Raw genomic sequence first — 22,699 nt, forward strand, 5'->3', positions numbered from 1 at the left:
CCTTATCACTTCTCCACCCCTGTCTCATCTCTCCTCTCTTCTGCCCCCTACCCATGCTACCTGAGTAGCACCTGGGGAGTTTCAGGAAGTTATCTGTTCATAAGTCTTGAACAGGATCTCAGGCCAGTATCTTCTGGATGTATCTGAACTCCAGGCCAATCGGAGTCCAGAACAGCAACTTTCAAAAGTAGCTAGCCACAGGACTGCAGAAACTTCCTGTCTTATGCTAATCTAAAGAAGAATACAGCCTGTCTGTAACAGCTTAAAACTGAAAACAAGTGCCATCTGCCGGCCAATTAGGAGTAAAATAATACAGTTCACAGGCTTAGAAACCCACCGTTTCGTCACACCCTCCCTCACCTCTGCTTCCAGATCTATCATCTCTCTCTCTCTCTCTTACTCTCCCTTCCCTCCCTCCATGTGCCCTTGCGTATAACATCCAGTATTCTCTATTTCTCTTCCTTACCTCTCTCCCATTGTCCAGCATCTCATCCTCTCTCCTCCCCACAGCCTCTGACCCAAGATCCAACATCTCTTCTTCTCTTTCTTTCTCCCCCCTACCATCTCCATGTCCAACATCTTTTCCCTTCTCCTTCCCTTCCTTCAGGTCCAATATCTCTCCCTCCATTCATCATCCCCTCCCCTCCCCAGGCACTGTTCTCTCTAAGCTGAGTGGGAGTCTTCCACTATAGTCCTGCCAGTGAGGGGTACTGTTTCACTATCATATTTTCAATAATAAGGCACAGGCAAGTTCTGCAGGACTCCAGGGAACCTGCCTGTCCCAAGCATTTGAAAACACAATATTGACGCGTCACCTATCACTGGCAGCAATGCAGTTGGAGGATTCACACACAGCTTAGAGGGATTAGTGCCCCAAGATCCAATATCTCTCCCTTCCCCCTAGATCTCTTCTTTTCTCCCTCTACCCTTCCCCCGCCACTCCCAGGTCCCAACATCTCTCTACTTCTCTTCCCTCCCCCCTCCACCCTTCAGCCATTGTTCAACATCTGTCTCTCTCTCTCTCTCTCTCTCCCTCCCCTACACTCCCGGGTTCAGGTTAGTGAGTTGCACGGGGACAGATATCTTACCCGTCCCCGTTGGAATCTTACCCATCCCCACCCGTCCCCGCAAGGATTTAAATTGTCCCCACCCATCCCCACAAGACTTTAATGGTACATTAAAAAACATTCCAGTTGGCTCTCTCAGTCTCTCTCTAGGTTCGAAACCGCAGCGCTGCAGGCATGGAAGGAACAGAAGTTGGATCTTGGAACACTCTGGTGCACACATATTTGTCTCTGATCCACTGGCACTGTGCACTGAGAGGTCGCCACAAGCAGGCACCAGTAGGTCAGGTGACATCTGATGCTTGTGCCTGTCAGAAGCGGAACCAGGTTGAAGGCACGGGGGGAGCAAAGAGCAGACTTCTGCTGGCACAGGCGCCTGTTTTAAATGGAACAGATTGTGCAAAAAATAGGCACCAGTGCTGGTGGAAATCCATTTGGGGGAGCGGCCGCTCCCCTGGCGCCTCCCCCCCTAGCTACGCCTCTGGTGCCTGTATCAGAGCTGAGGTCTGCATATCAGCCCAGGAGCAGAGAGGATTAATAGTAACATAGTAAGTGACAGCTGATAAAAACCTGAATGGTCCAGTCTGCCCAATAGTCATTATCAATTCATGATTAAATCAACAATGAACGTGATATTATATATTTGATTATGGTCCTTCTTTAGCGTTTCTGGGACATAAACCATAGAAGTCCGCCTGGCCCTATCCTTATGTTCCAACTGCTGGAGTTGTCGTTGAAACCCACTCCAGCCTATTTGTCTTCTCATTTGCGGGAAACAGACCGTAAAAGTCTGTCCAGCACTGTCCTCATGTTCCAGCCACTAAAGTCTAAGCCCTTTCCAGCCCATCCTAAACCAGATTGCCATATATGAGACACAGATCATACAAGTCTGCCCGGTATCGGCCCTAGTTCTTCACAGCCAGAATTACCATCTAAGCGTCACTCGACACATCCACACACACATGCAGCCATTAAGTTTAGGTTTTTTTTATAACTTCCATTGTCTAATTAGAGATCCTCTGTGTTCATCCCATGCCTTTTTGAATTTCATCACCATTGTGTCTCTACTACTTCCTTACCTATGTTGGTGCCAGCACTGAATATTTCAGCACCCACATACCTGCCAGCTCCTCCCCAGTACTGCCTCCTGTACCGCCCATGACCTGCCCACTTTTTTGTTGTGAAGTTAGAGCTGATATGCAGTGGCACTGCCTGCTTAAGTGCTGCTGAATATTGGCAGTTGGGTGGCCATGAGCGATTTAAGTGGGCAGGGGTCTTTCCTGCCTTCTTAAATTGCTTTGAATATTGGACGGATTAGAGACTTTCTCAAGGTGCTGGGTGATGCAGGAATGTTTCATGGTAGCAGCCATTTAATCTGACACAGGAAAATTCAGCAGCCATGGCTGTGCTGAGTTTAGTTTAGTTTGATAGGGCTTAATATACCGCCTTTCCTACATATCAAAGTGGTTTACAATAATCATATAAAACCAATAAAAACACAGAAAGGAACTACAACTTAGAAGGCAAAGAGAAATTATAGAAAGGTAGAAAATCAGTTTGAGAGAGCAAGTAAGGATGAAATTATCTCTCCCCCACATAGCCCTTTCAGGACAAACCCTTAGATTATAGGTAACCCAGCACTTCTGTGGTTGCTGTCCATCTCCAGGTTGTCAACATAATTTGCAGAACCATTTCCCCTTTTCCTGTGCATCCTAGCACTCACCACAGTCCCTGATTGATATTGGCCATGTACTTACTGGTCATGTAAATCATTTGTTGTTTCTACCACCATTGAAAATAGTCCCCTCCCATCTACAACTATGGACATACCAAGCTAACAGCAGTTTCAAAAAATGCATCATGTTTATTTGCCAAATATGTGTTAAGAGATGCAGAATAAATAGCTTTAATTCAGTGAACAAATATTACAGTGAGAACATGAAAATGTCTATCTCTACTACAGGCCTCCATCCACACCAATGGCAATCACATAATCTGAATCTCATGAATTAATACTGGACTGTCAGCTGTTGTGAGAAAGTCTATAGAACACCCATTGTCCCGTCCAAGGGGGAAGTGACAAGGGAGGGTTGGAGCCAGGAGGGCATGTTCCAGGAAGTATAAAGGCCTGGGGCACAGCTATGTTAAAGGAGCCTACAGGCTTAAAGAGGTAGCCTGGAGATGGCTCCAACTGGAGGGCAAGACTGGCCCAGATATAGCTAGAATCATCCTCCTGAAACAATTTCTTGAAAGGCTACCCGTCTATGAAGCAATGGATGAGGTGGCACCCTAAAGTGATGCCAGAGAGTGCTCTGGAAGTGGCTGAAGCATTTTACCAAATGGAACCAGTACCTGAACCCTACAGAGGTGAGCTGAAAGTCCCACGAAAAAAATGAGAGAAAGTAGGATCTGAGAACTCGAGAGACCCAAAACACCCTCTAGCCCGACGTCCACAAGAAAGGGGTTAGAGCGAAAGAGGCCCTCATTCTCCCAAACCCGGCACACTTTGCTGACCTGGTCATGAAACCCACACTCTCTCACCTGCTTCAGATGTGGAGAGAGAGGCCATATAGCCAGAGTTAGACAAAGAAGCTATAGATGTAAATATGGTCACTCCACATTCTTGCAACTTTGTGGAGGTTTCTCAACCCAAGAACAGGAGCTGTGTGCTGCAAGCTGAAGTCGATAGGAACCCTTACCAGGTGCTGGTAGACTCTGGCAGCCTCAAGCCCCTTGTTTGGAGGGAAATACTAGACTGCAAATGGACTATGAACAAACCATGACACTGTCATGTGTGCATGGGGAACAAAGTCAGTATCCCATGGCTCAAATATCATTTAAAACACCAATTGGCCAAGCTCCCCCACCCACTTGTTCTGGGCCAGGATTTCCCAACATTTGGAGCCATCTGGGCCCAGCTGACTGCTGGCCCAAAGAAGGAGGGAGGAGTATTTTCCTGAGGACCACGACTTGTATATAGAGAACCCGAAAATGCGTAAATCCCACCATCAATGACAGTTAGAGAAACTGAGACCCGAGACCCCCTAAATAGCCTACCTGATTGGAGTGGAGATGGAACAATGAGAAATTTTAGGAGGGCTCAGGCAGAGCACAAATCCCTTAGAGAAGCCTGGTCCAAGATTATAATGGTAGATGGGAACCCTGTGGGCAACCAGGATCCCTCTAAAGTAGCTCCACTATACTTCATACCAAAGAAGGATTTAATGTATAGGGGTGACCAAGGGAACCCTGGAAAGAGAGGAGATAGAGCAGTTGTTAGTCCCATACCCTCATCGCAGGAAGATTATGCAATTAGCACATAGTCACCTGTTGGAGGTCACTTGGGGAAGGAGAAAATCTGGAAACTGATCCTGCCCTGGTTTATCTGGCCGGGTGTGTATAAGCAAGTAGCACTGGTCTGTCATCCTGCCCAACCTGCCAGCTGAGTAGTCCTGCAAGAGTTCCACTTGCCCCTCTCTTGCCCATGTCCATTGTCAATACCACATTTGACAGGATGGCTATGGATTTCATGGAGCCACTGGAAAGAATCACCTATGGCAACAAGTACATCCTGGTTATTCTGGATTTTGCCAGCCACTACTCAGAGGCCATTGCACTGCATAATATGAAGATTACTACTTTGGCTAATGCTGTGTGGGAAGTCTTCTCCCTCATAGGGATCCCTACTGAGATACTGACTGACCAGGGCAAATGCATGCCCTGCTAAAAGTAAAGACCTTGCAGACATCGGTATTTCATCCACAGACAGAGGATCTGGTGGAATGCTTTAACAAGAGTCTCAAGCAAATGCTGAGAAAGTTTGTGGCTGAAAATGGGAAGAACTGGGACACGCTGGTTCCATATATACTGTTTGCAGTCCGGGAGGTGCCCCAGAATTTGACAGGCTTTTCCCTATTTGAATTGTTATTTGGACAGAGTCCTAGAGGATTCCTGGATGTCATCATGGAAGCCTGGGAGGAGGAATCCAACCCGGGGAAAAAATTGGCAGAGTATATGCTCATTATAAAGAAAGCCAGCAAGGCTGCCAAACTCTGCTTGGAGAAGGCTCAAATGGACAAGCCCAAGCCTATAATTAGAAGGCCGTCCAATGGACCTTCCAGACAGGGGGCAGAGTCTTAGTCCTTCTGCCCTTTTCAGAAAGTAAACTGCTATGTAAATGCCAAGGGCCTTATGAGATATAAGGTGGCCCTGACAGACAGAAGAGGCAAAACAAACATTTTCCACATTAATCTATTAAAGAAGTGGATCCTGATGACTGAAACCCTAGTCCAGGAGGGCAATTTGAGTCCAGAGGTTCCAATATAGCCTGAGCCCTTTCAAGTCCCAATTGCCGAACAGCTTTCAGCCTTGCAGAAAGCTGACCTGGAACACTTGGTCCCCCAGAACCAGGACGCCTTCTCCAACATCTCAGGTTGGACCCAGCTTGTGACCCATGATGTCATCACCAAGCCAGGCATGGCGGTCCGGCAGCGTCCATTCTGGATCCCAGAAGCCCATCAGCAGGCAGTGGTGAAAGAGATAGTCGAGATGCTAGACCTGGGGATTATCGAAGAATCCACCAGTAATTCGTTGTCACCCATCATACTGGTGCCTAAACCAGCCTCTGGTTCTGCACCGAATATCGGAAAGTAAATGGCAATCTGGAGGTCTACCCGATGCCAGGGGTCAATGATCTCATTAAAAGTCTGTGAGGAGCCTAGTTCATATTGACACTGGATCTGACCAAGCGGTACTTGCAGATGCCCCTGACTCTGGCTGACAAGAAATAGACTGCCTTTTTGACTCCTCAAGATCTATTCCAGTTCACTGTACTGCCTTTTGGTCTTCATGCAACATTTCAGTGCCTTGTCAACCACCTGCTAAAGCCACATGGTGGTTATGCGGCCGTCTACGTGGATGACATTGTCATTTTCAGCAAAGATTGGAGGACCCACCTGATGCAAGTAAAAGTGTTACTGGATAGTTTAAGGACAGCTGGATTGACACTGAATTCAAATAAATGCTCCCTGGGAGGACAGGAGGTCTAGTACCTGGGATACTCTTTCGGAAAAGGCCAAGTGAGACTCCAGATCCGGAAAGTAGATGTGATCAGCATGTGCCAGTACCCCAAACGAAAAAGCAAATGCGAGCTGTCCTGGGGCTCGTTGTGTACTACTGATGATTCATTCCAGGGTTTTCTGAGAAGGCAGACCACTGACCCACTTCCTGCAGAAGAAAGTCCCTGAGAAGGTGATTGAACATCATAACTGGACACTGCTTTCCAGGCCCTAAAGAAGGCCATCTGCTCAGAGCTGGTACTGGTCAGCCCAGTCTTCAGTTAGCCCTTTGTGGTACAGACGGATGCCAGATTAAAGGTTTAACCGGTGGTGAGAAAGGTAACTAATTTCTATAATATAACAGTGACTTACTTCCACAATCTAGTGTAAAAAGTGCTGAACGCCTTTGAGAAGTCGCAATGAGGTTCGGTATGAACGCCAAGTGAAAAGAGGGAGTGCGGTAGATGCGCTGACACGGGGTGTGTACGCAACATATGCACCTTGTAAAGCTATATGACTGTATGTTACTGTGTGTCATTAAAGCTGTGAAAAACTCTGATTCAGGTTTTCCAACTTGCCCACCTTCAAATTAAGTTTATTAAATTCAGCATCATGCAATAATACTTTACTTTTACAGTTTTAACTGGTGAGCTTAAATCATGAAAAAAATGGAAAAAGCGGTTTTCCAAAGTCCAAGATAGCAACCATATGATCTCTAGAGATATGTCTTAATGTCTATTCAAGAGTGTACTTGGGAAAATTAGGGAAGCATTACTAAAAAAAAAAACAGTACCTCCAACCTTCACCACATCTTGAGGTCTAGCTGGAGTCTGCACTGGACTCCTTCCACCCGGGGTCTGCTCCACTTCCATTGCACTGTCTCATTGTTTTGTGATACTTTTGGCCTAGGCTTCCTCCTCCAGTGAGCTCTGAAAACCAGTGACAGCGGAACTCATCGCACATGATTGCAGGAGTGGAGTTTGCAAATCCAGGCACAGTGAAACTTATGCCCCCTCAGACCATTCCAGCCCTCCTTCAGCAGGGCCCAGCCCCAGCATTCTTCTCCAGTCTCCTTCATGGCTCTCCTCCTATTTGCCATATTTTGATTTGTGGCAAGGCTGACTGAAGGGTAATTGATACTTTAGGCAAACTTTCAGCCATATGCCCTCACCAGGCAGGTCCCCTTCATGTTCACCATTATCCCTTCCTTACACCCTAAGGGGGCAATTCTCTAACTGGGTGCCTCCATATAGGCACTCTGAAGACATGTGGTGAAAGCCTGTTCTATAACAACATCTGGGTACCCAGATTCTGTTATAAAATACTAGCTTAACCCAGTATAGACACACCTTACACTTTCGGGTGCCTAAATGTGAGAGAGATACATATAACTTATATATGTGCACACACCCTTGCATTTACATGCTATGCCATTTATGCGAACCATTACAGAATAGTGCTTAGGCTCCCTACTAGCACTTTTGTGGGTAAGTGTACTTTTATGCATTTGTGCTAATATTCTGTAAATTAATGCAAGCAAGGGGTATGTAAATGTGGTCACCCAGTTATAGAATTGCCATTCAAGTGTCCAGCCTCTCCCCTTCCCTACCCCTCCTAATTGTACAGTTTTTCCCCTTATCTACCCCTTAAGAAATCTAGCATCTTCCCTATTCCCTTCCACCTGGTGTGACATAATTTGGTGAGTGGCACCATCACAACAGTCAGAAACTTTAAACACAACTCAGCACAGCAGGTGCAGGACCCTGAGCATCTACATATGCCCAAAACCTCCATTGCCCTGCCCCCTCTGAATCTGCTGTTTTGGAGAGATGGAAAGCAAAATGCCTTGAATTTCATGGGTGATCGAGATCCCACACCAGGTGTGCTGATTCTTATTTAGAGAAGCTGACTGTCCTATCAGACCAACTACCAAATCATGCTGCCTTGTACCAAATCTGAGTCCACCCAGTGGCACGACTGTTGTTAGACATTATGGGACCCAGGGCAGAAATGTGGAAGAAGACACCCAAAGTCCACCAACAGGCTATGCCTCTCTCCGAATCAGGCAGATGTGGAGCCCCCTGTTTGCACTTCTCTAATGCCAGTTCTCCCAGTGGTCAGTCCAATCCTGATTACTCTTATTTATAGACCCAAGAATGCTCTAATTTTTAGATATCAAAGGCAGAAGTAACACACCGTTTCACTTGGTGGAGTAAGTTTTGAATTTCCCTAAGGCAATTCAGAGATACTGTGCTCATAATATAGGTCCATCTGAGAAGTTTGCTGACATGGACTGAGTGGATTTGTAGAGGTTAATTTATTTGAATTTAAAATGGTTTAGAAATGACTAAATGATTAAATGAGGTTTTCTAAAAATGATACATGTGCATATGTTAGATATGAGCATCTGAAATCCTTGAGATTGATGGTCCTCATTGGTTCCTAAGTAATTTAATAGTGTGATTAGATTTTTTTTTATTACCAAAGGTTATTTTGTGTGAGTTATCATTTTGGTGTGTAGTTTGACAAATTTTATGGCAACAAATCTCACTGTGATGCAAGGCCAATCAGAGATGTACATGCTATAGTTCTGTGTGTTTTACAGATATTAACTCTCTAGTATCTTGGTCTTCATTCCCAGTCTTTGAGGGCCACCCGCAGGTCAGATTTCCTGGATATCCCTCATGATTATGCATGAGACATTTGCATACAGTGGAGATAGCAGGCATGTAAATCTCTCATGGATTTTCATTATACATATCTTGAAAACCTGACCTGTGGGCAGCCCTTGAGGACTGAGATTGAAGATCGAAGCTCTAACAACTATGTGCTTCAGGCATCCATTTAACATGTCTTGGATTTAACTACTGTCTTTGCTCTGCATTTGTTGAGAAATTAATTTGTTGTTTATTTTTAAAGAGAGAAAAACAAAACAATGTAATATTCTATTAGGCTTCTGCGGCTGGTGTCATGATCATTGCTGCTGTCCAGGTGGTCAAGGTAAGTGGAACCGATGTTTCAGCCATCATGCTGTGGCTTTCTTCAGGATATGGAAACGTCGGTTCCACTTGCCTGGATGTGGCATGACCCGGACAGCTGCAAAGATCAAAACAATGTAATTCTAAAATCTTTTATGAAAGGAATTACTGAGTTGCACCTGATGCTTTTTCTAGCTCCATATGTCAAAGTGTATCTGCTAGAAAACGGGGCCTGCATTGCAAAGAAGAAAACTAGAATTGCACGGAAGACACTTGATCCATTATACCAGCAGTCACTGGTTTTTGACGAAAGTCCACTGGGTAAAGTCCTTCAGGTCAGTAGTGACATAGTCCTAGATACTACATTAATTACTTGTATAACCATCCTTCCAGTTTCTCATAGGTATATCTGGAAGATGCTGACCCATACTGCACTCCATGGAGTTTCCTAAGGTTTCTCTGGTAGGAGGGAGTTCTGCTTCTGGGCCAATAGAGCTGTTGATGTGCATCTATAATCTTGAAATATAGATAAAGCTATGCCAGACTGTGTTGTTCCAAAATTAATACACTTGGATTTATTATTTACTGAGTAGTAATCGACAAGAACACATTTTCTTCTGGTGATATCTGTACAGTAAACGTACAGTGTCTGAAACAGTTTATAACACACAGAAGACTCCCTTGACTTTATGTACCCTTCCAGTTTACTCCAGAGATTTTTCCTTGGATATTATAGATTCCACATTCTATCTGAATCTCCTTGACTCCAAACTGTTGACTCTCCTTCTCTCTTGCAAGGCTGCAGAATAGATCTCTCTCCTTTCTTCCTAGACTCCAGTAACCAACAAAAGAAACTGATGCACACTTCTTCTTAGCCAAAGATTTTCCTTATTTTTTTAAAATTCTTTTGAGCAACTGGATCCTTTGTGTCCCTTCCACTTCTAGAAACCACTTAGAAAAAATGAACCCTAACAGCAATGCAGTGTGTGTCTTGTACTCCTTTACTCTAGGAATCCCTTCCAGATTCTTTCTAGAACCCCATCACAAACTGTTTCAGATGCTTATTCCTTCACAAAACCCAGAGGCTTGTACTTGGAAACCTGAATTCATCTTGAAGGACCACAGAATACTCAGAGCTTCTGCTTAAATAATTTCTCTGACGTTTGCATCCATTTGGAAATGAAGTCAAAGTATCTTTACTGAAAGCACCAGCATTACAGACCCGACACGGTCCGTGTTTCGGTGGACCTAGCCATCTGCATCCCCTTGGCATCAAAGCTACTTGAACATGCTATTTACCTCTACTGTCTTGACTTTCTTTCATTTTAAGCTATTCTTGTTCCATTACAATTTGTCTTTGACTCTCTACATTCTACAGAAATAGCCCTTGCTAAAGTCTCCAGTGACATGTTCCTGACCAGATCCAAGGTTATTTATCAATTCTCATCCTTCTTACCTATCTGCTGCTTTTGAAACTGTTGATCATTACCTACTCCATGATAGCATATCAAGGAGTAGGTAATGATCAACAGTTTCAAAAGTTTCGCATATCAGACAGACTGCTTTTTGGTAAACAGAGGCTTGGCCTCATGGCTTCTAAGCCCACGATTGCTAGATGGCTAGAGGAGACTATCATGTCAGCTTATTTGCTTATGGGGATGCAGGCTGCTCAGTCCTTATGGGCTCATTCTATGAGGCATACAGTGACATCCTGAGTGGAGACTACCTTACTGCCTCCGGCTGATATTTACAAGTTGGCAATTTGGTCGACGCTGCATATCTTTGCCAAGCACTACACCCTGTAACTTTTCAGTCCTTCACCTATGGTTCACTTACCTATCAACTTTCCATCTCCGCCTAGATCTCCTGTCCCTCTCCTTCCCTGGCCTTTTATTCCCTTCTCTTTCACTCACTTCTTATTACTACACTTCTACCCTTCTTTCACTCACTCCCCATTACTAGCTTTCTACACTCCTGTACTTATCATCCTCTTCTCACTCATCTCTTTGACAACCTCCAAGGTCTGTCCCATCTCTTGGGGGTTCTGTTGTGTCTGGGCTTTCTTCAAATCTCTCTCAGGCTCAGGTGGATTCTCCTGCACTGTTATCCCACTATCTGTTGATGGGATCTGTCTTGGAATCCCATCTTTTCTCTTTCTACACTTGTTCCCTTAGTGCTCTGATCTCTCATGGTTTTCAGTAACGTCTTTACACTGATGACTCCCAGATCTACCTCTCCACACCAGAAATTTAACCAAAAATCCAGGCCCAAGTCTTAGCCAGCTTGTCCGACATTACTGCCTGGGTGTCCTATCACTATCAGAAACAGGATGTGGCCAAGACTGAGCTTCTTATCTTTCCCCTTTCTCTATTTCTGTGAATAATACTGTCATCCTCCCGATCTTCTCAGCTGGAAACCATGGGGTCATCTTTGACTCTTTTGTCTCTGTTTTCAACACATATCCATCAGATTACTCACTTTCTCTTGGATGTCAATAAAATCTTTGAACACATAGAGGGGCATTTTCGAAAGGGACGTCCAAGTTTTGATTTGGACGTCCTTGTAAAACATCCCGATTAAGGGGCAGGGAAACCCGTATTTTCAAAACAAGATGGATGTCCATCTTTAGTTTCAAAAATACTGTCAGGGACGTCCAAATCCTTAAATTTGATAGTCCTTAGAGATGGACATCCCTAGACATGGACGTTTCTGATTTTCAGTGATTTTTGAAACCAAAGACGTCCATGTCAGAAATGACCAAATGCAGGGAGGAGCCAGCATTTGTAGAGCACTGGTCCTCCTGACAGGCCAAGACACCAACAGGGCACCCTAGGGGGCACTGCAGTGGACTTCATAAATTGCTCCCAGGAACATAGCTCCCTTACCTTCTGTGCTGAGCCCCCCAAACCCACAACTGTACACCACTACCATAGCCCTTACGGGTGAAGGGGGGCACCTAGATGTGGGTACAGTGGGTTTGTGGTGGGTTTTGGAGAGCTCGCTGTTTCCTCCACAAATGTAACAGGTGGGGGGGATGGGGCTGGGTCCGCCTGTCTGAAGTGCACTCACCCACTAAAACTGCTCCAGGGACCTGCATACTGCTGTCATGGACCTGAATATGACATCTGAGGCTGGCATGAAATATTTTTAAACATGTTTTTTGAGGGTGGGAGGGGGTTAGTGACCACTGGGAGAGTAACGGGAGGTCATCCCCAATTCTCTGCAGTGGTCATCTGGTCAGTTCGGGCACCTTTTTGTACCTTAGTCGTAAGAAAAACAGGTCCGAGTGAAAACGTCTAGGTGTTCGTCAGAGACGTCTTTGGTTTTTTTCGATTATGTGTCAAGGACGTCCAAGTGTTAGGCACACCCAAATCCCGCCTTCGCTATGCCTCTGACATGCCCCCTTGAACTTTGGCCGTCCCTGCGATGGAGTGCAGTTGGGGACGTCCAAAATCGGCTTTTGATTATACCGATTTGAATGTTTCTGAGAGAAGGATGTCCATCTTCCGATTTATGTCAAAAGATGGGTGTCCTTCTCTTTCGAAAATGAGCCCAATAGTGTCGTCTTGCGATTTTTTTCGTCTCCTTTGCTGTGTCTTCTGAGTCTTCTTGAACTGTGAAGGTCTGTTCTGTGTGTTTATCATTTCTATCTCTATAACATTTTCAACTTATTTAAAACATTGCTATAAAACTTATCCCAGGAGCCAAAAAATATGACCACGTAATGCCTTTACTAAAACAAACATACTGGTTATCTCTGTCACACCGCATTATATTAAAAATACTATTACTGGTCTATAAAATTCATTAGCTAACAGCTCTTTGTATCACATCTTCCGATTCCATATCCTCCAAGTAGGATGCTCAGAACAAGTCAGCACCAATTACTTGGGGCCCGATATTCATGATATCTCAAAGATACTGGACAAGGTTAAAAATGATCTAGACCTTATGGAAAACTGGGCTACAATGTTCAAGCTTAAACTAAATAGAGATAAAAACAAATTCCAGGTTATGTCTAGGTCACACAATCCCACTTCTAACCAATATTCCAAAATTGACCAACAAACATACCCAATTGAAACACAACTAAAAATCTTAGGTATTATTTTGATAAACATCTTTCTTTTGAAAATCAAGTTTCAGAAGTCATATCAAAAAGTTTCAAAACTCTGTGGAACTGAGAAGGATTAGAGATTATTTCCCCAGACAATCATTTATCTTTTAGTTCAGTCGTTGATATTGACCCAGTTAGACTATTGTAACGCAGTATATGTGGGGTATAAAGAAAACATACTAAAATCACTGCAGACTGTTCACAACACAGCAGTGAGATTGATATTCAAAAGTCAAAATATGAAAGAGTAACCACAATGCTTGTAATGCTCCCAATTAAAGCCAGATTATTTTTCAAAAAATTATCACTCTAATTTTCAAAATACTACTCTGAATGTCTCCTGAATATATGCTAAACTTGATTGAGTTATTGTCACAACTGTCAGGAATGGTGAGCCCTTGGACCAAAGCTGGAGCTTTGGCAGACAAATCACCAGGGCTGGCACAGACAGCAATCAGAACAGACTGCACTAGGATAAACTAACAGACTCAACAAGGCAGGACAGAGGTAACTAAACACAATGGACAACACAAGAACCGGATCCAGACGAGGCAAGGAAAAGAAGGCAAAGGACCAGAAATGGAGCCCAGACATGACAAGGCAAGACTCTGAACTGGATTAAAACTGGGACTGGAACCCAGAAATGCAAGACAAGGCAAAACATGGAAGTAGATTAAAACTGAGTCCAGAAAAGGGCAAGGCAAGAACTGGATCCGAACAGGACTAGACTGAAACAGACAAAGCACAACTAGACAGGCAAGACAGGGTAGGAGCTAGGCAAGAATAACAGAAGCAAGACAATAAACAAGGCAGGGACAGGATTCAGGATTCTCAAACAGGCTTGGCTGGAACAGGATTTAGGATTCTCAAACAGGATTCAGGATTCTCGAACAGGCTTGGCTGGAACAGGATTCAGGATTCTCAAACAGGATTCAAGATTCTCGAACAGGCTTGGCTGGAACAGGATTCAGGATTCTCAAACAGGGTTCAGGATTCTCGAACAGGCTTGGCTGGAACAGGATTCAGGATTCTCAAACAGGATTCACGATTCTGGAACAGACTTGGCTTGGCTTGACTGGAACAGGATTCTGGAACAGACTTGGCTTGGCTGGAACAAGATTCTGGAACAGACTTGGCTTGGCTAGAACAGGATTCTGGAACAGGCCTGGCTTGGTTTGACTGAAACAGGATTCTGAAAGGGACTTGGCTTGACAGGGAACAGAAACAGAACTAGCTCAAACACAGAGCAGGGGCAGAACCTGGCTCAAACACACAACAGGAACAGAACTTGGCAGAAACAGAGTTCAAGAGCCAGGAAGCAAACATAGCAGGCAAAGGATTAAGCAGACTAAGGGAAGATGAACAAACAAAGAAGCAATGTGCTTACTCACAGCTGGAAAGGGAAAGGCCAGGCAGACTGAGAGGCAGCCACAGCTGTATAGCAGTGAAATGATCAGGGCCGCCGCTGGCTTCTACAGACTCTCAGAATAAACAGACAAGAACCAAACACACAGGAAACAGAACAGGGAATACAGAAACAGAGCTTGGCTAAACACAGAGGTTGGCTTAAACACAGAGCTTAACTATAGCAAGAGTCAAAAGCAGGGCTAGACTAAAAGCAGGAGCCAAGGGTAGAGTCAAACAGATACAGACACCAAGGGCAGGGTGTGGCTCTAGAGCCAGGCTTTCAGGATCAAGGTTCAAAAGCAAACACACAGAAACAAAGCAAAGCATTGAAACACAAGACTCAAAGAAACACAGAACAGACCTTCAGGAGCCAGATTCTCAGAAACAAAACCAAGCAGGGAAATGCTCTAAACAGGTAACACAAGATTAAGAGACCTCTTGCAAAGGCAACGTAGGAAAGCTCCCTGGGTCCTTATAAAGGAGTAGGCTGATGATGTCACAAGTAGGAAATGAAGCAGAAGCAGGGAGACCAAAGCGAGGCTTGGCTTCAGGGACATCAAAGCGAGGCTTGGCTAACAGGAAGGACAACAGGAAATGAAGCAGAAGCAGGGAGACCAAAGCGAGGCTTGGCTTACAGGAAGAACAACAATGGGAAAAAAGACAGACTGGAGAGGTCACAGAGCCAGATACAGAGAAACAGTAGGTCTGAAAATAAGGGCCCGGCCACAACTGTGACAGTTATCAACAAGAAATGCAAGTCTTGGAACCAGAGGTTATTTACTACTTCATTTATCCAACTGTAGAAACATAGTTTAGAAGTCTGTTTATACTGCTAGATTCACATATTTGGATTCTAAATGGTGGAATTCAATTCCCAAGAATACTAGAAGTATTACAAATTACCTTCATTTCAGAAAAGAATTAAAAACCTACCTTTTCGAGAAGTTTTATGGTTAATGAATCTGTAACTGATGTTCATTACTCATATGTAACTGTACAACACAATTGTAATTTTTGCTGTTAATTGTAAGCCACATTGAACCAAAACTTGTTTTTGGATAATTGTGGGATATAAGAATAAATAAATAAAATAAATTTAATCAGCTAGGAATGGCTCCTGGCCAGTTAAATAGTGTTTTTGCTCCTAACCACAAATATTCATTGGGAGATAACCATTATCTCCCGCTGAATATCTGCTGTTAGCAGCTAACCACTAACCGGCTAGATCACACAACATGGCTGGTTAGGTGCAAATATTCATCGCTGAACTATGTTTAGCAGTTTAAATAGCAAGCATATCTTTAACTCCTAACACTTAACTGGTTAGCACTGAATATCAGCTTAACTAGTTAAGTTGCATTGTTCAAAAATGAAACCGGATATTCAATGCCGGTTGCCGGAAATGGCAAAAGTGAAAAGTGTTGCTTGCTGCCGGCTGAATAGGGGTGTTTCTAATTATATCAGAAAAATAATTTTTAGTGTAGTTGGCCCTAGATCATGGAGCACCCTTTCAGCCCAACTCAGATCAGAGTCCTTTCCAAAAACAAAATTGTATTCTGGACTTAAGAGATGCTTTTTCTTCATAGCCTGAAAATATAATTTTAATTACTAATGCAAAAGGTGCATGGACTGGTTGAGAGCCCGGAGACCACAGCAATTCAGTTATCTGTTCTCTGATCTTTCCTGTCAATGATGTTCCTTTTCATTAATTATATTAGAATGATTAGATAATTTAGAGATTGCACATCACTCAGAAGGCACTCAATGGACAGAATAGCAAATAAATAAACTTGAAACATTTGTCTCATCCTTTCTGAACACATAACCAAAACCATTATCCACACTCTCATTATGTTTATGTTTAGACTACTGCAACTTGCTGCTCACAGGTCTCCCATTAAACCATCTCCCTCCCCTTCAATCTGCTCAAAATTTTGTTATGCAGTTTTATCTTGTGCCAGTGTTGCTACACTCATATAACCTTTATTTTCAAGTTACTTCATTGGCTTCCTCTCCATTTTCATATACAGTTCAAACTCCTCTTACTGACTTACAAGTGCATCCATTCTGTAGCTCCTCAGTATCTTTCCTCTCTTTTTCTCCCACTGTACCTTTTCCTGGGAACTCCATTCATTAGATAAATAACTCTTACCTTTACTGTTCTCCTCCACTGCCAACTCCAGACTCTATTCCTTCCAACTCGTTGCTCCCTACACCTCAAATAGACTTCCTGGGCTGTACCTATGGGGCATACACAGATTACACTGTTTTTTGGTGTAATTGGGGAACATAACACTAGTAAATATTATGGAAAAAAATGTGACACAAGAAGCACATTTTGGTATTAGGCAGTGCAGTGTTTAGAGAGTATAGACCCAAATTTATAATGCTGAAATAATGACAGAACTAATTCCACACCCAAGAGTTTATAAAAATAGATTGCTTATTAACATAGCAGCAAGAACAAAATGAAAAGGCAGGAATACTGACAAAGATGATCTTATTATAAAAGTAGCTCAGAGTAAATGCACATAAATCCCTAAGGGGGTCTTTTAAAAAGGCACATTATCGTTTCTAGTGCACGCTAATGATTAGCATGAGTTAAACGCTAGAGACACCCATTAGAATATATGGGCATCTCTAGCATTTAGTGCATGCTTATTTTTAGCACGCTCTAAGAATGCTAGCGTACCTTTGTAAAAGGACTCCTTAGTTAGGCTTCTAATACAGCCAGCTAACCCCATAGCATTAAACAGCAATTACATGGCAGCTATACAACCTGGATGTAGATGAAGTCAGATGGCCAGCAGGTGGCAGAGCGTTCCTCAGATGGACCATTCAGATGGCAGAGCATTGGCTGCACTTCAGATCAGATGGAATGCAAACAGCAATTTGCCTCCGATATAAGCCTCTTTTATGTAGAAATTGCAGGCTGCAGCTCAGTCAGTGATGTGCATTCTTGGTCTTGTTGTCAATGCACAACAACTTAGTCTCAGATGTTACATCTTTTGGAGCAGGGGATTATCTGAAGCTTAATTTTCCTTCCTGACCTAAGGGGCCCTTTTACAAAGGCGCATTAGGCTCTACATGCGTGCAGCACACTCCAAAATGAAGCTACCGTACCCCCCTCCCCCCGGTGGTAATTTCAGATTTGCCGCATGCCCATAATGCCTGGATGATTTATTTATTTATTTATTCCCGCATGCGGCATTTCCGGAGGTAATCAGCAGTTGGCGTGCGCTGTCCGGTCACCGTGCGGGTAGCGCATGAGCCCTTACCACTATATCAATGGGTGGCGATAAGGGGCTCAGGCCGGTTTCAGGCACATGCTGGTTTCAGTTTTACTGCGTGCCTTTTTCCCGTCCCATTAAAAAAAGCCCTTTTTTGCAGATGCAGTAAAAACTGGCTTGGTGCGTGCCTTAAATATGCGCCAACACTACCGCAGTACACATTTTACAGCAGCTTAGTAAAAGGACCCCTAAGTTACTTTATAAATCTGTTCATTCTTCTAGCTTTTGTTACTTATCTACAAAATGGTGGAATTCTCTGCCACAGAACATTGTCTTAAATAAATATATTGTTCTTCTGAAAAATGCTGAAATCCTTTTAATTTAAGAAGTTTTTAATAAAGGTGATTACTTTTTGTATTTGCTTTTTTTGTAATATCTGTTGTTATACTTTCATGGCAATGTATAACAACAGAAATTACAAAAAAAGCAAATACAAAAAGTAAGCCACATCGAACTCAAGAGGAGGTATATGTGGGGTATAAGTGTCTAAGGGCCCTGTTTGTTAAGCTGCGCTAGCATTTTTAGCGCGTTGTAATGCTAGAGACACCCATATATTCCTGGGGCACCTTAGTAAACAGGGCCCCTATTACTTGAGAGGCCACAATATTATTCCACTGGCACCACAGCACTGTATAATCTAAGTTTTTATACCTGAGGCAATGGAGGGTTAAGTGACTTGCCTAAGGTCACAAGGAGCTGCAGTGAGAATCAAACCCAGGTCGCCAAGCTCAAAGCCTGCTGCATTAACCATTAACCTACTTCTCCACAAAGTCATTGCTGAAATAAACAAGTGTTTTTCTTGGCTGAGGGGTGAGTCTCAAAGTCTACAACAGCGAGCTTGTGAATTCCCCTTGTGGTGATATAATGTAGTTGTTATTCTCCTTGTCTACTGGCAACCTTAGCAATGTTTTGCAATGTCCTTGCAGATTGCGCGCAGATCTAAGGCCTATCAAGCAACAGACCTTAGCAGTGAGATGAAGTTAGCCAGAGTCTGTATTTTAAAGTCAAGTTGGTAATGATGAATAATGCCACATAATATGATTCTATATAGTCTGGCTATATAGGAACATGTAGTGCTGCGTATATTCCTGGATTCTGTATAACTCGCCTAGAGATCTGTGCCAAAATCCAAGCAGATTCTATAACAACGCGCTTAACTTAACAAGCTGAGCGCTGATAACAGCACTTAACAAGCAATAATGAGCACTAATTGGCAATAATCAGAATTTGCGTGCACAACTAGCTAAGTGTATTCTGTAACAAAGTGCACCAAACTTCTAATACATGCAGGCAAAAAGGGGTGTGTTTATGGGTGGGAAAATGGGTGTTCTGAAATTTACGCACGTAGTTATAGAATATGACCCAGTCCGTGTAAATCTACTTGCTGGGATTTACACCACATTTTCGTTGGTGTAAATGGATGCGCATAGTTTTAGGCACTGAGATATCAACTAATCATATTCTATATACCGTGCTTAAATCTAGGCGCCACTTATAGCATACGCTTAGTTGGTACTGATATTTTAGGCACCATATATAGAATCTCCCCCATAGTGCTTTGTGCAGGGCCTTTTGCTCTTCCATATGTTCAGATCTTGGCTAAAAGTCTGCCTCGTTGAGGCTTCTTTTAACTCTTTGCCTATCATTCACCTGTTCTATATCTGTGTTGTTTTAATCATTGCCATATTAAATGAAACTCCCTAATCTCTTATTTGTCTTGTTTGTCTGTCTTGAATATATAGAAGCTGTTGAGCAAGGCCTGTCTCTTACATGTTGGTGTACAATGCTATTTAGTAGCGCTATAGAAATAAGTAGTAGCTGTTTCATAGCATAAACATCTATATGCTGGCACATAAATGTCTATGTGCTCATTTTGACCTCGTTCGTATCTTAGATATTTATGATTCTAAAATGAATATTCTTGCTGCACGCATAAATGTCCATTTCACTATGCAGTTTGGCAGATCCTGTTCTAAAATACTAGCAGAATTTGAGATGTCTGGACCTGTATCAATTCCAATTTGTACATCTTTTCTAAAATCTACCTCTCTTTATACAAGTGCTGTATCTAGCCTTTGGGGAATGTTTGATCTTTCTCTTTTCCTTATTTACAGGTAATTGTCTGGGGAGACTATGGCCGAATGGATCACAAGTGCTTCATGGGTGTTGCACAAATTCTTTTGGAAGAACTTGATTTGTCCAGTGTTGTAATAGGGTGGTATAAATTATTTCCCCCTTCATCACTGGTGGATCCAACCTTGACACCCCTTACTCGCAGGGCTTCCCAATCATCTCTTGAAAGTTCAACTGGCCCTCCCTGCATTAGATCATAATGAATTGTCATGGAATTCCAGCTCCTGTATTCAAAACCTTGTCTACCCAAGATATCAATCTGAACCATATCGTTCTATGAACAAAGCATTGTTGAAGACAATCATTTGTTTTTTTGCCTGTAATATTGATCTAAAACTAGATTTGAAAAAAAACAAAAGCTGGCTGAAATTGGTAAATTGGTACATCAATTGATGCTCATTTAATACAAGTCACTGATCCTCAAAGAGGGAAGAGTAAAACAGAAACTGGAATTTTCACTCTGGCAAAAATGTATTTTTCAGCATTTTTACAGAGATCTAAGCAGTGTTACCTTAATGGTGTTTCAACAATTTTTTTCTGTATTTGTTACTTCTACTAGTTTTTCCCTATATGGTTTTTCATTAACATTTTTGTAGGTCCTCATGGTGATGCTGTCAGAGATTTTCCAGTTTTTTTTATATATATATTTTTTAAAGTCCTGAGGTAAATCTCTGATGGTATCCTTGAAGTGTTCACCAACCAGAGTACATACTGTAATGCCAATCATTAGTTCTGGTTCTTAAAAGTCTTGCAACACAGAAACATGGAATGAATGAGTAACTTTTTTTTTTTAAGAATACAGAACAAAATGCTGTAAAATAGCAAATTAACAAGAATGATTTATCACAAAACCATTTTTTTTCTTTGTGATTCCACTACAAACAGTGAGGAGCTTTATGTTTTATGGCATTCTGCATGGAGAAGACCTATTGAACCAGTTCTGGGGACTGATATCAGCAACTCCAAACTTAATTTTGACATTTAAAATATTACCTGCAATGGAGTTTTCTTCCTTGAATCAGAAAAAAACAACACATAATTATGTTCATGTGTCAAAATGATAAAACATTGAGCAGTAGTGAGAATGAACGTATGGCTCTATCAGCTTTATCTATGATGTACCTTAAGACACATGTATCTGCTCTGGATACAGCGGCGTGTGAGTTATTCAGTACTTCACTGGAAATTCCAGTTGAAATATTCTGCACTTATAAATGTTTTTATTACATTTCAGTTTACATTTTTTTGAGATTGCCACAAGCACAACGCTTGATTTTTTAACACAAAATATTTACATGTTTTGAAGAGCAACAGTAAAGATTCAATTTGCTTTTGATTCATTTGAGTTCTCCTTGGCCTTGAAATTGAAATCCCTAATGATTTTCATGTAAAATAAAATAAAAGTAAAAAAAAAAAAACAACTAACAGACATATCAGTGCATAACTGCTAGAGCATTGATAAATTTTTCTTTTATGGGCCATTTGATTTTTGTGATCACACAGATAAAGCAGCATGACTTGGAGATGTTCACAGCTGCATGCACGTTTTGTAAAAAGAGACCAACAAACAAAAAAGAATTTTTGTTTAATAATGTGTGTTAGTTCCACATAGGCCAGCTTGTATGTTGCATGTACTTGTACAGTTTCCTTGTAATTCTAATGAAATAACCAAGAAATCGAAGCCATCCATTCTTTCTTATAGACATTTTGCAGGTTTTAACCAGGCCAGGTCTCTTCATCTGGTGTTAAATGTCTATAGATGGACTTTATTTTTTACCCTATGGAAAACGTAATATAGTACGGACCAAATTCCTTCTGATAAATATTTTGGTGTAGATTCCTGCTGTGGGGCTGTAACACATGTAGAAACTGTGCATTCACTAGGTTTCAATTCATAGACATACTGCCTGCACCAAGCAAACTATTTATTGTTATTTAACAGGCCGGAACCATTCTGCCCATCTTTCCATAGGGCAACGATTGATTACTGCTTGACCTGCTGAGCAGGAAGAACTGAAGCATTGGTGCACTACTACTAGATTCTAGTCCGTGTTAGTGGCCCAGAAAGCCAATTGATTATGAATTCGACACTTTCTATTTTGACCACTTGTCTTAACACCCTCCTGTGCTTTTAAATGAATTTCCAACTCATGGTATGTAAACTCGTTTAATAAAATTTACTTTTCATGTCCAATGTAGTTGTCTCCTTTGAGTGTGTTAAAAAAAAGGCAGCAGTGTCTGTTCTGAGTCAAATTACATACAAATGTCTGGTGGATACAAGAATCAAGCTAAGTGCCTTTTTTGTTTACAGCTGTAATAATCTATGAAGAAATGGGAAAGTAATGTGATTCCAGGATTTAAAGCCACTTGGAGAAGTTATAATGCACAATATATATTCAAAATAACAAAAACATTAAAAAATTTAACATTTGGAGGTTTTTTAGACCGATGAAAAGAGTGGGGTCCAGTATGATGAGCTGGCACTAAGATATCATACTTGCTGCCAAGCCAGGACATCTGAGGTCTTTTTCCTCCAATTAGTTATGGTATTTAAAAGTTTAAAAGTATGAGAATATAATATTGGATTTGACAACAAGAGGTACATGAATACGGTGAAATTTTCAGCTTATTGTTTTGTCATTGACATCGGGTC

The 22,699-nt window shown here is 42.3% G+C and overlaps 1 protein-coding gene across 17 annotated transcripts in view; it reads left to right on the plus strand.

Moving 5' to 3' along the window:
• RIMS1 (regulating synaptic membrane exocytosis 1) overlaps positions 1–22,206 on the plus strand; it is an 871,728-nt gene extending 849,522 nt beyond the window's left edge. For all 17 annotated transcript variants that reach the window (XM_030199020.1, XM_030199021.1, XM_030199022.1 and 14 more), the window contains 2 exons: positions 9,295–9,434; positions 20,028–22,206. In XM_030199020.1, coding sequence (XP_030054880.1) covers positions 9,295–9,434; positions 20,028–20,246 — 359 coding nt within the window. In that variant the 3' untranslated portion in view covers positions 20,247–22,206. The remainder of the gene's footprint in view (positions 1–9,294; positions 9,435–20,027) is intronic.
• The last annotated feature ends 493 nt before the right edge of the window (positions 22,207–22,699 follow it).

Source organism: Microcaecilia unicolor, chromosome 3 (genome assembly GCF_901765095.1).
Source record: "Microcaecilia unicolor chromosome 3, aMicUni1.1, whole genome shotgun sequence".
In the NCBI taxonomy this organism is placed as follows: domain Eukaryota; kingdom Metazoa; phylum Chordata; class Amphibia; order Gymnophiona; family Siphonopidae; genus Microcaecilia; species Microcaecilia unicolor.